General features: G+C 37.0%; 1 protein-coding gene across 2 annotated transcripts in view; it reads left to right on the top strand.

The window, feature by feature from the left end:
- Positions 1 to 86: 86 nt before the first annotated feature.
- PACS2 (phosphofurin acidic cluster sorting protein 2) overlaps positions 87 to 16,258 on the top strand; it is a 373,380-nt gene continuing 357,208 nt past the window's right edge. For both annotated transcript variants that reach the window (XM_044664723.1, XM_044664722.1), the window contains exon 1: positions 87 to 205. In XM_044664723.1, coding sequence (XP_044520658.1) covers positions 87 to 205 — 119 coding nt within the window. The remainder of the gene's footprint in view (positions 206 to 16,258) is intronic.

Raw genomic sequence — 16,258 nt, 5'->3', positions numbered from 1 at the left:
CCCCCCCCCCCCCCCCCCCCCGGTCTCCGGGGATAGGCTGCAGCTGGGACAGAGGCTTGGCTCACAGAATCTGGCCGGCTTGCACCATGGCGGAGAAGGGCAGGCTCAGCTTCCCCGCGGGGCCCGGCGCCCTGAACACGCCTGTGCCCATGAACCTGTTCGCCACCTGGGAAATCGACGGCTCTAGTCCCAGCTGCGTCCCCAGGTAAGAGCGGCTGGGACACCGAGGGTCCATCCCATCACCTGGAGAAGGGCCAGGAGCACTACTCCACAGCTGGAGTCGGGGGAAGGGGGGCAGTGAGCATCGCCTGAATTTATAAAGCGCAGGGGGAGTTTTGTCTGCCCTGACTTAATAGTGGGGTGGGGGAGAAGGGGGACGGGAGAAGGGTTTTCTTCCAAATTGAGAATATAGATTTACTTGATGAAAATGAATTTCACATATTTTTTCTTCGCCTGTGGGAGAAGCGCTGTAAAGCTTCTGCAGCACATTTATGAACTAGGTGTGCTCCTCTGTCTGGAAGTGTAGCTCTAGGCTTAATTAAAATACACCAAGAGATGGGATCACTGAAGCTAAACGTCTCAGACCTAGGTTGACGATGCTTTGTAGGCAATGGTCTACTTTGGTAAATTGTCCCTTGATCAGTGATGAAGTTGCTCCTCGATTGCAAATGATTAATTGTTTAGCAATCTGGTAATTTATGTGCGTGGCTCCTTCAGATGTCCAATAACTAGGAGCAGAATTTCTTTTCTTAGAGGATGTGTTACTTAGTAGCAGCTTAGTTTTTACTTCTCAAAATTCAGCTTTGACATTAGGGATAGGCTTTATGATAGCGGGGCTTTGTTTCTGTGCTCTGTTAAAAACTGCAGCAACTGTCACAATCCATTTAAATATTTATTAAGCCCTTGGTATGTGCAAAGCACTGTTCCAAACACTAGGGATATGAATAGACAGTAAACATTTATTAAGCACCTACTACATATTAGGTTCTGTGCTAAGCCCTGGGAGTATAATAAAAGGCAAATGATCATTCCTGCTTTAGAATTTAATGGGAGACTCAAACTGCAAATAACTATGTATAGCAAGCTAGATACTGGAAATAGGCAATAGAGAATGATGAGCATAGGGAAAGCATTATAACTAAAAGAGATTGGGAAAGGCTTCCTGTAGAAGAAGAATTTTAGCTAGGTCTTGAGAGAAGCCAGTAGGCAGAAACGAGGAGGGAAATCAGTAGAAAGTAGAGGGAAATCAGCATGGTAGAAAGCTGTGAAAATGCTCAGAACAGAGTGTTGGAATGTCTTGTTTGAAGTGTCTTGTTCATACAACAGTAAGGAGGTCATTGCCACTGGATGAAAGAGTAATGGGGTGTGTAAAGTATAAGAAGACTAGAAGGGTAGGGAGAGGCCTAGATTATGGTGTGCTTTGAGTGCCAGAAGATTTTATATTTAATCCTAGAGGTGATAGCGAGCAAATGTGTGCGTGTGTGTATATATATATATGTATATATGTCTGCATATTATATATATATTTATTTATATATCTTCTGTGTATGTCGAGGTGGTGGTGGGGTGGGGTGACTGAAAGGAGGATAGAGTAGAATGGAGAGAGATTTGTGGCAGGCAGACCAACTAGCAGGCTATTTCAGTAGTCCAGGTGTGAGGGGATGGCAGCCTGCACCAGGGTAGAAGTATCAGAGGAGAGAAGGAGACATAAGAGATATTGCAAAGATGAAATTGACAGGCTTTGGCAACAGATTGGCTATGAGGGAGTGAGAGATAATGAGGAATCAGGATAACTCCTAGGTTGTAAGCCTGGGATAATGGTGCCCTTGACAGTAATACGGAAGTTTGGAAGGAGGAGAAAGATAATGAGTTCAGTTTTGGACATGTTGGATTTAATATTTATGTGACAAGATGAAATATGAAATTGGAGATATGATTTTGGAGGTTAGCAGATAAGTTAGGGCTGGATAAATAATCAGCATAGAGAGGAAAATTGAATTTATGGGAATTGATGAAATCACCAAATGAAATAATTATAGAAAGACAAGAGAAGGGGGTCGGGAACTGAGCCCTCTTAGTAGAAAAGAAGAGTCTGAGGAGTGGTTAGAAAGTTAGGAGGCAAACCAGAAGCAGGAGAGGCTAGAGCCCAAAAACATGGAGAGAAGAGAATAATGAGAAGAGAGGTATTGATATTGTCAAAGGTTGCAAAGAAGTAAAGAAGGATTACTGAGAAAAGGACAATTGTTGACAATTAAAGGCATTGGGAGGCAGCCAAGTGGCTCAGAGAATAGAGAACCAGGTCTAGAGAAGGGAGGTCCTGGTTTCAAACCTGACCTCAGACACTTCCTACATTTGTGACCCTGGGCAAGTCATTTAATTCCAGTTGTCTAGCTCTTACTGCTTTTCTGCTTTGGAATCATTGGTTTTGATCCCAAGATGGAAGATAAAGGTTTAAAAAAAAAAAAAGAAAGAAAGAAAGAACTTTGGTAACTTTGGAGAGAGCAATTTCAATTTAACAGTGAGGTTGGAAGCCAGATTGTAAAGCTAAGAAAAATGAGGAGAGGAGGTGCTATTGTTGGTGACCTATTCAAAGAGCTTAACTAGGAGAGATAGGATATGATAGCAGGAATTAAAAGATCTAGTGAGGGTTCTTTGAGGATGGGGGAAGCATGTGCATGTTTTTAGGCAATAGGGTATCAATCAGTGGGGAAAGGGTGAGAGAGAAGATGAAGGAGAGAGTAGAGATGACAAGCAGTCTTTTGGAGGAGATGGAGTGAGATAATATATAATATACTTACACATATGCACATACATATATAAATCTAAAATGTCATAGATTTTGCCCATAAGGAACTTATATTGAGAGAGACAGCATGTTCATAAGAGTATGATCTTGGCAAAAGTGAATGATTTCAGTAAATTGCATTAAGAAAATCTGACACAGTCAAGTGTAGTACAAAGTGCTCCATATTCAGGATCCCAACTCCTTATCTCTTTGATTTAGGCAAGTGACAATTTCTCTAGAACTCAGTTTTTTCAGTTGTAAAATAAAAGGTTTTGACTAGATGACCTCTTAGTTCTCTTCCATCTCTAAAATCTTATACTACTTTCAGTTAGGGAGATTAGGGAAGTCTAAGAAGATGTCACTGATGTGAACCTTCAAGTATTCTGAAAGGCACAGTTAGGCAGAAGTGACTTGAAAGAGGATTGTTCCCCTCTGGTTGGGGTAGGGAGGGAATGCATATGCATAGTGAATGGGAGAGAACATATAGGATTTGAGAAATACCAATTTTGTTCAATTTAGCTGGAATAGATTGTGGAAAGAGGGGTATTACACCACAAAGCTAGGAGTAGGACAAATTATAGAGGGTTTAAATTCCTGGCTAAGTATTTGTATTTGATTTTGTGGACAGTGGGAAATTTTGGACCAGATGAAATCTTTTAAAATCTGTTTTAGTAAGATTCTAACAGGTGAATGATAAATGAGAAGCCAGGTAGGCAGACATTATAATACTTCAGGTGAAAGGTGATCTGGAGGAGTTGGTAATAGTGTGAATGGAGAGGAGGGGACAGATATAAAATATGTTGGGGTAGAATTGACAGTGCTTTGGAAGCTCATTGACTATGGTGAAGAAGAAAAAGGTAGAGCTGAAGATGATTGAAATTTTGAACCTGGATGAGTAGGAGGATGTTACCCATTAACAGAAATAAAAAGGTTGGGTGGGAGCAAGGGCAGGTTTAGGGGAAGAAGATAGTGAATTCACTTTGTATGCCCATGTGATATCTTGAGATTAAGTGATAGGTATCTGGAGTTCAGCTAAAACATTAGGATTAGATTTTCACATTCAGATATCATTTATTTGTGTAGAGATTATAATTGAACCTTCTGAATAAGATCAACAAAGAGAATATAGAGAGGAAAGAAAAGAGTGGACCTAGGACACAGCTTTTTGGAACATCCACTCAGAAAGGAAGGGAATAGTATGATAAACCAGTAGAGAGACAAAAAAAAAAGAGCATTCAAGAAAATCAGAAGACAGTTTTGTCTAGGAAACCACAGAGAAGAATGGTCAGCAGTGTCAAATTGTATGGAAGAGTCAAGGGGCATAGGAATGAAAAAAGCTATCAGCAGTTGGGAGATCAAGAATGTATCCTAATCTGTTTGGCATTTAAAACCTTACTGTAACTGGTGCTGTTCTATCTTTCCAGGCTAATTACACATTACTTCCTATATATAGGCAGCTATGCTGACTTTATTGATGTTCTTCACTCATGACATTTCCTTCCTCATTTCAGCCTCTTAGAAACTCTTATCTTCCTTCAAAGCTCAGCTTGGGTCCTACCACCTATGATGCCTTTGCTGATTTTCCATGTCTCCCCTTGAAATTTCTTTGTATTTACTTTGTAGGTATTCCTTCACACACACATACACAGGCACATACACTCTTTTCCTTTATAGATTAATTCCTTGAGAGCACAGAATGTTTCATTTGTTTTCTGTCTCTAACACTTAACATGATTCCTTGTACATAGTAGGTACCTACTCATACTTCCTGGCGGATTGATTGATTTTGCTGAAGGAATAGCTTAGGTTTGCTTTTTTTCTTTAAAAGGTTGAGAGAAACCTGACAGTGTTTGTTGAAAGTGAGTAAAGAAAGGGCTGGTAGATAAGAAGGACTAAGTAGAAGAATAAGCAAAGGAGAAACAAGCCAAAGGCAAACTTCTGAATGAGATGCTCAAACTGGTTTTTAATAATGTATCAAACAGGATAAATATGATAAACATATCAAAAAGGAACAGGCAACTTTAGGATGTTACTGGGTTCCCTTAACTGATACTCAAATAGAGGTTTGATGTCTTTTTGTCAGATATGTTGTTAGAGCACTCAAATAGAAACAGATTTTAAAAATTAACTTATCTACTTTTTATTACATTTTTATTTATTTTGCTAAACATTTCCTAAATGATTCTATTAATACTTAAGAATTTTATAGGACACATGAGGGCTGAGTACATCCAATTCTGGGGATTCTGTGAGATACTGGAGGGAATAGGATCAAGGTCAGGGTCACATTCCTTTGACTGGAACAAATGAGCTATTTGGGAAGCTCTGTTGAGGTACTGAAGTATGGATTAAGGGATATGAGGGAGCTTATAAAGTATATCTTTAATCTTTTAAGTAAATGGGAGCTTCAGGTAAAGGTTGGAGGAGAGAGAGGATATTGTACTATTAGTTGTTGTAAGGAGACACTAATAACCAGCAGAATTGCCATAAATTGTGAGGACCATATTGAGGTTAATTAACAAATTTATAGTGCACTAATATGCACAGTTTGTGGCTTTTTCCATTAGCATTTGTAGATCAGCAGAACAAGTAAAAGATAATGTGGGAGGTAAAGGAGTTGATACCATTTAGGATTAATAGCATGGGACAAGTAGGACAACAACTAAGGCATTCAAGAATGGAACAAAGTGCCTTGTTGGACTAGTTAACTGGTCAAGATTGTGAAAAAAGGAATGGAAGTCCAAAAAGGGGCTGGCTAGAAGAACAGGGAAGAATTGAAAGATAGATTGTGTTGAGGAGTGAAAAATAATAACTAATATTTACATAATACTTTAACAGTTGCCAAAATTGTTTTACAATTATTATCTCTTTATCATCACAACAATTCTGAGTGGTCAGTACTGTTATGATCCTCATTTTTAAGATGAGGAAACAAAAGCACAAAGAGGTTAAATGACCTGCCTAGGAGCCTCATGAAACAAGAATTGTACTCAGACCTTCCTGACTCAAAGTTCAGCACTTTATCCACACCACCACCTATCAAAGGAGTAATTTCCAAGTTTAAAACCTTTGAGGTAAAACTGATTTTGGTGATGATGTGATAACTTCTGTGAGTGACAGAGAGCATGAACATGGAGTTCATTGGAGTTGAGGAGGTATATGACTTGAGAGATCAGGGTGTTTGAAAATAATTAACAGGGGAGCAGCTGGGTGGCTCAGTAGATTGAGAGCCAGACCCAGAGACAGGAGGTCCTGGGTTCAAGTCTAGCCTCAGATACTCTCTGGCCATGTGACCCTGGACAAATCATTTAACCCCCCATTTCCTAGCCCTTACCACTCTTCTGCTTTAGAACCAGTATTGATTCTAAGATGGAAGGTAAGGGTTAAAAAAAAAGAAAGAAAGAAAATTAACCGGACTACTGCAGTAGCCAAGTTAGAGAATGGAATTTGGAGTGGAAAAGAATTCTAAGCCAGAGGTCAAATTTGTTGAATTTGTTGAAAAAGAGAAGGAATAGTTTCTGGTAGACTAGTAAATGGTAACAACTCAGATTTGGACTAGTGGTGTGAATTTCAAAGAAAAGATTGCAATGTGAAAGTTGACAGAGGGAAGATTTAAAAGTGACTATGGAAAGAGAAAGGAATATGCTGACTCACTCTGGCACTTTGTTTGATGGTATGATAGTATTGGAGAAAGTGGCAAGGAATTTACTATCTTTGAAGAAAGTAAGATTTCAGTGAGTACCAGGAGATTAAGAATAGAGAGAAATTTAACTATGGATTGGGATTCAAGACTGTAAAGTGGAACGTGGAGTTGGATTAAAGCTCGTCCAGGATTAAAGTTGGGGAGAAAGAATGGGATTTCCTCATCTGTAAAATTAGAGTATTAGACTAGGTTATGCAGATACATTGATTTCTGTGCATATTTAGAAGAACTGTGTCTGGCTCTTGTTGGGATATTACTCAATCAATTATGAATATTTAGACTTATATTGTATATTGGTTTTAGAGCTCTGAGGGACTTTAGAGATTTAATCCAACAAGTAGTCATTTTGCAGATGAGTAAAATGTGATTTAGAGGTTAAAGTAATTAGCCAAGATGACTATTGGGGAGGGGAGAGGGAGTCTATAATTTCATTGATATAGGGAACTGCACATCAGCAATTCCTTTATAATTTAATATTTAGAGATTTACCTAGAAAAATCCAGAGGTTAAATGACTTGCCCATAGTCATACAGCCAGTATGTGTCTGAGGGAGGACCTGAACCCAGTTTTCCTGACTCCAAAACTAGCCCTCTATCCATCAAACCAGGCTGCCTACTTTTCTTGTAAGTAACTTAACAGTTATTATATGGTTTTATGATTTAGTTCATTGTCTTTTAGCAGAATTCCTTAAGGCTACTTGAAAATATAAATGCTATACTTATTTTTAAATCAATTTTTATTGACTAATTATTTCATAACGTAAAGCATAATGTGTTACATATAGTAGGTGCTCAGTAAATTTTCTGAGAAAGTATAGATGAATTTCAAGCTTTTATTGGAAAGAAAGCACTTTCAGATCTTCTAATAGTTATCACCAAATACGTTTTATGTACCCACAGATATTATGACATGATTTTTAGATGCTAGGGGTGCTATTAGGTATTGATGAAATTCATGCTATGATGCCCTTTTCAGATAGAAGTTTTTAACATGCCAGAAGAATATGATAAAGTGTCTTTCTGATGAAAGTAATTTTGGAAAGTGACTTATGTCAACTTAAGACCTTCATCTAATCTCCTCTCCCTACTCACTCCCTAGTCAACCCCCATGCCAAACATTTTCAGTCACTTGTGATTCATAGAAAGGAGTCAAGCTGATGGAATAGAGGCAGAACTCTAGATGAACAAAGATTCATTGAGCTCTCTTGGCCAAAGACAAAACCTGTGCAGAGAGGGAGAACCAGGAGGAACATGGAGTACAACATCACATTGCAGAGGGTGGGGGGATGGTGCCAAAATGGTGGGGTAATCCTTAGCAGCTCTGTGCCACCATGAGAATCCTTTCTGACCAATGATTAACCTATCCCCACGAAACGAATACAGGAGTGAAAGAACCAACAAGGAAACAGAGTAAAACAACTTTCAAGAAAAGAAAAACCCAAAATATAGGCAACGAACATTCGGGGGACTGGGGTGAGAGGAAAGCAGACCCAGCAAGAAGTTGTAGAGAGGAGGGAAAAGCAAGCCAAGAGCAAGCCACGCACCCCTTTTACATCTGCTGTCTGACGTTCAGTAACCTATTATGCCCGAACCAACATCCAGATCCTGAGACCCTGCCCAAGGTACAAGCCAACCCATAACCCTTGAAATTTCAAACCTGTGGAGAAGTCTAGAGCCTCAGCCCAGGGAATTCTAGTCTGGGCTTGGTACAAGGATTTAATTCACACATTGGGGTGGATGATAGTACTAAGTACTGATCTTTTTGCTTAAAGCTCAGGGTAGAGCTCCAAGACAGAACAATCAAGGATGTGTCTGATTGGCTCAAGTACAAGTGAGACCAAAATCTTGAGTCTAAGCCTGAGGCTAGAATTTGATCAGTTCCTGACTTGATCAAGATCAGAGTGAGATAAAAAGCTTACACCTAAGCCTAAGGCAAATCTTTAAACTATCAGCATCACAAGGGTCAGTTGAATCATCAGAGGGAGAGGGCTCTCAGAGCTCTCAGTCCTCAGACAATCATATCATCCCCCCAAGCCTACCTATAATCAGATAGTAAAAATGAACAAACAAAAAAGCACCTAACTCTAAAGAATTTTTATGGAGTCAAAGAGCAAGGTACTGACACAGAAGAGGACAGTGAAAATAGGAAACACACACAAAATCCAAAAGAAAAATATGAATTGGACACAGATTCTGGAAGAACTCAAAAAGGACTTCAAAAACCAATTAAGAGAGGAAGAGGGAAAGTGCAAAAGAGAAATTAAAGTGATGCAAGAAGAAATGGAACAATTGTAAAAAGAGAACCAAAAACTGGCAGAGGAAAGTCAGGTCTTAAAAATAAGAATTGACCATCTAGAAACTAATGATTGTATGAGAAATCAAGAAACAATAAAGCAGAATCAAAGGAATAAAAACATAGAGGAAAACATGAAATAATTTATTGAAAAAACAACTCACCTAGAAAATAGATCTAGGAGAGACAGTTTGAGAGTTATTAGACTCCTTGAAAACCATGATTATGAAAAAAACTTTGGATATCATATTAAAAGAAATTATCAAAGATAAGTACCCAGAGATCCTCGAACAAGAAAATAAAATTGAAATTGAAAGAATTCACTGACCATCTGCAGAAAGAAATCCTCAAATGACTACTTTCTTGAATATAATAGCTAAATTCAAGAATCACCAAGTCAAAGGAAAAAATACTTCAAGCAGCCAGAAAGAGACCATTTAAATACCATGGAGCTATAATCAGGATCACACAGGACCCAGTGTCTTCTACATTAAAGGATCAAAAGGCATGGAATATGATATTTAGGAAGGCAAAGATTTGGGTTTACAACCCAGAGTCACCTATCCAGCAAAACTGAGTATTATTAATGTTTAATCAAGCCAATTAATGTCAGAATTTAAATGTAGATTTTTATACTAAATATGAGAATTCTAAAGTAACATTGTGGTAGTTGATTTAAAACTATTGTATCTTAAGTCAAAATGACTTTTAGCAGCTTTATTTACAAAGAGGTTGAAAAAAGTGAAAGTGGGAAAAATGTAGATAAAGAGACAGATTCTAATAAGTCTACTAGCCCTTCTCCTGAGAAGCCAGGCTCAGCCCCGGCAGGGCTTCCCCAAGATTCTCTCTCCATGTGGATTTCCCATTAATCCTCAGCCAGAAATTCTGGTGGTGTATTCAGTCATATTTCCACCAATGCAGCCTCCTCCAAAGCCAAGACAGGAATCTCAGCCATTCACCCAGCAAGCTGATGCAGGATCCAGGGAAAAGGTCTCCTTCAAACAAAGGCAGGGATCTCAGCCACTCACTCCAAATGCCAGGAAGGGAATGAATCTCCAGAACCAATCTCTCCAGAAAACAGGAAAGAAATCTCAACCAATCCAGCATTTTTTCATGGAAAAAATGGTCATTCAATAAGATAGAAGATTTCCAAGCATTCCTGAGGAATAAACCATGCCTAAACAAAAAAATTGAAGTCCAAATATGAGACAAAAGAGAAGTCCAAAAAGGTAAATAAGAAAGAGAAAATTTAAGGGACTCATTAAGGTCAAAATATTTATATGTCTACATGGAAAGATTTCTGTAATTCTCAAAAACTACTTATAGTAGTAGAGAAGATAGAAGGAATTTACTCAGAGGGTGGAGAAAGTAAGCTGATTATGATGATATAAATATAAATATGATATGGAACATTGTATATATGATGATATGTATGCATATGAATGACATAAAAAATCAATCAAGAAAGAGGGTTGAACTGAGAGAAAAGGGAAGGAAGACATAGAATGGGGTAAGTTATATGACACGAGGAGGTGTGAAAAATCAATACAGAGAGAGGAGGCTAAGAGTGGTGATGGGCAATCTTTAAACTTTACTCTCATTGTAACTGGCTCAGAGAGGGGAAAAAGAGTATAATCATTGGGGTATAGAATTCTATCACTCTACAGAGAAGTAGAAGGGAGGAATAAGACAAGGAAAGCAGGGGGTAACTGAAGGAAGGAAGTAGTGGGGTGACAAAAAGCAAAATGCTGGTGAGGAATAACAGAGTGAAAGGGAATAAATCAGGATCTAAAGGGGATAATACTATGGAGGACAATACACAATTAGTAGCCATAACACTGAATGTGAATGGGATGAACTCACCCATTAAATGGAAGGAGATAGCAGAGTGGATCAAAAACCAGAATCCTACTATATGTTGTTTACAAGAAACATATTTGAGGCAGGGTGATACACACACATTTAAGGTAAAAGACTGGATCAGAATTTATTATGCTTCATCTAAAGTAAAAAAAAAAAGCAGGAATAGCAATCATGATGCCAGATGAACCCAAAGTAGAAATTGATATGATTAAAAGAGATAAGGAAAGAAATTACATTTTGCTAAAAGGTACTTTAAACAATGAAGTAATAGTGTTACTAAGCATTTATCCGCCAAATGATATAGCATTTAAATTTCTAAAGGAAAAATTAAAGGAGCTCAAGGAGGAAATAGATAGTAAGACCATTCTGCTGGGAGATCTCAACCTTCCCCTTTCAGAACTGAATAAATTAAACTAAAAAATAAATAAGGAAGAAGTAAGGGAAGTAAATGAAATGCTAGAAAAATTAGTTAATAGATATCTGGAGAAAACTGAACAGGGACAAAAAGGAATATACCTTCTTCTCAGCAGTATATGGTACATATACAAAGATTGACCATGTACTAGAGCATAGAAATATTGCAAACAAATTCAGAAAAGCATAAATAATAAATGCCACTTTTTCATATCATTATGTTGTAAAAATTATAATTAACAAGGGTCCATGGTAAGGCAAATTTAAAATTAAGTGCAAACTAAATAATCTAATTCTTCAAAACTGGTAGGTCAAAGAAGAAATCATAGAAACAATTATATGCACTTCATTAAAGAGAATGACAATGAGGAGACAGCATACCAAAACCAATGGGATACACCCAAAGCAGTACTCAGACAAAACTTTATATCACTGAGTGCCTATACCAACAATACAGAGAGGGAGGAGATCAGTGAATTGGGCTTGCAACATAAAAAATAAAAAGAACAAAATAAAAATCCCCAGATAAAAACTAAATTGGAAATCCTAAAAATTAAAGGAGAAATTAATAAAGTTGAAAGTAAAAGAACTATTGAACTAATAAATAAAAGTAGGAGCTAGTACTTTGAAAAAAACAAATAAAATAGACCAAGTACTGGTTAATCAAAAAAAAAAAAAAAAAGAAGAGAATCAAATTAACAGTATCAAAGATGAAAAGGGTGATCTCACCTCTAATGAAAAGGAAATTAAGGTAATTATTAAGAACCATCTTGCTCAATTATATGACAATAAATATGACAATCTAGGTGAAATGGGTAAATGTTTACAAAAATATAAATTGCCTAGATTAACAAAAGAGGAAAAAGAATACTTAAATAATCCCATCTCAGAAAAAGAAATTGAAAAAGCCATCAAAGAACTTCCTTAGAAAAAATCCCCAGGGCCAGATGGGTTCACAAGTGAATTCTATCAGACATTTAAAGAAAAACAAATCCCAATACTATACAAATTATTTCACAAAATAAGCAAAAAAAAAGTTTTACCAAATTCCTTTTATGACACAAATATGGTACTGATTCCAAAGCCAGGCAGACCAAAAACAGAGAAAGAAAACTACAACCAATCTCCTTAATGAACATAGATGCAACAATCTTAAATAGAATACTAGCAAAAAGACTCCAGCAAGTGATCACAAGGACTATTCACTCTGCTCAGATGGATTTATACCAGGAATGCAAGGATGATTTAATATTAGGAAAACCATCCACATAATTGACCATATCAATAATCATACCAACAGAAATCACATGATTATCTCAACAGATATAGAAAAAGCCTTTGACAAAATACAACACCCTTTCCTATTGAAAACACTAGAAAGTATAGGAATAGAAGGACCATTCCTCAAAATAATAAACAGTATGTATTTAAAACCATCAGCAAGTATCATCTGCCATGGGGACAAGTTAGAAGCCTTCCCAATAAGGCCAGGAGTGAAGCAAGGATGTCCATTATCACCTCTATTATTTAATATTGTACTAGCAACACTAGCAGTAGAAATTAGAGAAGAAAAAGAAATTGAAGGGATTAAAGTAAGCAGTGAGGAACCTAAACTATCACTCTTTGCAGATGATATGATGGTATACTTAAAGAACCCCAGAAAATCAACTAAGAGGCTAGTGTAAGTAATTAACAACTTTAGCAAAGTGGCAGGGTACAAGATAGACCTACATAAATCATCAGTATTTCTATGCATTTCCAACAAAACTCAGCAGCAGGAGTTAGAAAGAGAAACTCCTTTTGAAATCCCTCTAGATCAGGGATGGGCAAACTTTTTAAAGAGGGACCCAATGGAAAGGAAATGTTCATCTGTCAATCTGTTTCTAAGGCAACTCTTCAAAGTTTCATTGTATTGTATCCTACTCATTGTATTCATCAGATTAGGAATAATGTCCCCAGACAGATAGAACATTTCAGTGGGCTGCATCTGGCCTGCTGCTTATAGTTTGGCCATCACTGCTCTAGATAATATAGAATATTTAGGAATGTACTTGTCAAAACAAACACACGAATTATGTGAACACTGCTACAAAACACTTTTCACACAATTAAAACTAGATGTAAATAATTGGGAAAACATTCATTGCTCATGGGTAGTATAATAAAAATGACAATCTTACTCAATCTACTTATTCAGTGCCATACCTATCACACTACCAAAAAACTTTTTTCTAGAATGAGAAAAAAAATTATAATGAAGTTCATTTGGAAGAACAGAATATCAACAATATCAAGGGAAATAATGAAACCAAATAAGTGAAGGATGGGGGGCCAAGCAGTACCAGATCTTAAACTGTACTATTAAAGCAGTGGTTATCAAAACAATATGGTACTGGCTAAGAGACAGAAGGGTGGATCAGTGGAATAGAGTAGGTGTAACTGACATCAGCAAGATAGTTTACAATAAACCCAAAGATCCCAGCTTTGGGGGACAAAACCCCACTGTTTGACAAAAACTGCTGGAAAAATTGGAAAACAGTATGGGATGGGGCATCTGGGTAGCTCAATGGATTGAGAGCTAGGCCTAGAGATAGGAGGTCCTAGGTTCAAATCTGGCCTCAGACACTTCCTAATTATGTGACCCTGGACAAGTCACTTACCCCCCATTGCCTAGTCCTTACCACTCTTCTGCCTTGGAACCAATACACAGTATTGACTCCAAGATGGAAGGTAAGGGTTTAAAAAACAAACAAAAAAAACAGTATGGGACAAAACTAAGTCAGTTGTAGAAAAAAATTAAGCTATTCATTCCCCAACTGATAAATAGGCAAGGGATATGAATTGGCAGTTTTCAGATAAAGAAATCAAAACTATCAATAAGCACATAAAAGTGTTCTAAGTCTGTCATAATTAGAGAAATGCAAATCAAAACAACTCTGAAATACCACCTCACACCTAGCACTTGGCCAATATGGCAGCATTGATAAAGTGATAAATGTTCAAGGAGATGTTGCAAAATTGGGGCACTAATACACTGCTGGTGGAGTTGTGAATACTGCCTGCTGTTTGATAGAGCCATACTAGTGATGGGTTTGTACCCCAAAGAGATAATAAGGAAAAAGTCTTGTTCAAAAATATTTATAGCTGTGCTCTTTGTCGTGATAAAAAAATTGAAAAATGAAGGTGTCCATCAATGGAGCAATGGCTGAATAAATTGTGGTATCTGATGCTGATGGAATATTATTGTGCTGAAAGGAATAATGAACCGGAGGAATTGCATGTGAACTGAGAAGACTTCCAAGAATTGATACAGAGCAAAAAGAACAGAACCAGGAGAACATTCAGAGACTGAAACATTATGACACAATCGAAAGTAATAGACTTTTCTACTAGCAGCAATGCAATGACCCAGGACAGTCCATAGGAACTTATGAGAAAAAATGCTATCCACATCCAGAGAAAGAACTGTGGGAACAGAAATGCACAAGAAAAACATAGGATCGATCGCATAGTTCAGTAAGGATATGATTAGGGTTTTGATGTTAAAAGGTCACTCTACTGCAAATATGAATAACGTGGAAATAGGTTTTGAACAATGATACATGTATATCCCAGTGGAATTGCTTGTCAGCTCCAGGAGTGGGGCAAAGAGGGTTGGAAGGTGTCATGAATCTTTTAAGCATGGGAAAATATTCTAAATTTAAAAAAAAAAAAAGAGAGAGATATGTTGCCCTTTGTTTAGTGCATGTGTTCATAGGCTATAGTCACATCTTTGTGTATGGCAGGCATGTGTGATGATCTTACTATGATTGCACATGGTCATTTATGAACAAAGGCAAGGTAGAAATCTTTTCATTCCTTTCATTTAAGTACAAAAGAGTTTTAATGCTTGTTGATGACTAAGAGCATAGTAGTAGTATACAGTGTATAGATTTGGGCTCAAGGTCAATTAAGTTATTCTTTAGGAGAGAAAAGGAAAATGATAAAGATAGTAAAATACTCTTTTAGGGAAGAGGAAGAGGAAGAATAGGACTATTGGCTAACTGCCTGAGTTCTACTTGAGGATTTTTCATCTATCAGATACCCAAATGAGGTTGATGTGAAGAGAAAATTTTATATTTTCAGAATGCCTCAGTTTAGTTTTTTTGAAATGAAGATGAGAGATTTCAAAATGAGTAACTTCTCAGTAATATATCAATGGTGAAGTATTTATGGAAGCACCTACTATATGATTATACAAAGTAACATTGGAGTATAAATTATGGCCCATAATGTCATTTTCAAAGAATATATAATCAGGTTAAAATAGGCCAACTTCTCCTTAAACAGTACTAGTAATAGGATTAGAGTAGAGTCTAGGCTTTTAATTTCATGCCCTTAGAGAACTCCTCTAGGAGGACGTTCCCTCTACACAGATGCAGATTTGACACCTGATGTGTGAGTTATTTTAGAATACTAAGAGGTAGTGAAGTGGCCTAGTGTCAGAGTTGGGAGTTGAATTCAGGTGTCCTAGCTTTGAGATTAACTTTCTATTCATGACACCAAGCTGCTTCTCTATAAGATAGGAGAATGTTGTTAATGTCATATTATATAGGGTAGACTTTTAAGGACTGCAGAAATTCAGAGAATGGAGAGATCATGGAAAGCTAAATTGTCAGTTGGATTTTGAAGGAGAGGTAAGATTTCTATGTGTAGGGGGAGAACATTCTAGGAAAGAAGAATGTGAATGAGGAACTCATTCAAGAACCATTGGTATTGAAGATTTGCTTACTGTAATGTGTAGTTCTGGATAGTGAGATAACACTCACATTTTTACAACCTTTTAAGTTTTATAAATTTTTTCTTATTCTTTTTTTTTTTTGAAGTATGTCATTCTTCATTTTATTTCCTCCATGAATTTTTTTTAGTATAAGCAATATATGTCTTGTTTCACAATAAGAGAAATGGGGAAATATGTATTATACAATAATACATGTACAACCTATATCACATTACCTACCTTCTTGGGGAGAGGGGATGGTTAGGAGAGAGGGAGAGGAGATGAATTGAAAAATCCAAGAAAACAAATAATAGAAATTATAATGTAATTAATTGATTTCATCCGGAGAAAAAAATTGGATATTTTTAAATTAGAAAAAAATGCAAACCATTGTACCATGTACCATGTGAGACAAATACAAAATCCGAAGAGCCATTCTTGG

This window comes from Gracilinanus agilis, chromosome 2 (genome assembly GCF_016433145.1).
Source record: "Gracilinanus agilis isolate LMUSP501 chromosome 2, AgileGrace, whole genome shotgun sequence".
Taxonomy (NCBI): Eukaryota; Metazoa; Chordata; class Mammalia; order Didelphimorphia; family Didelphidae; genus Gracilinanus; species Gracilinanus agilis.
This window is presented reverse-complemented; position numbering and strand designations above follow the sequence as displayed.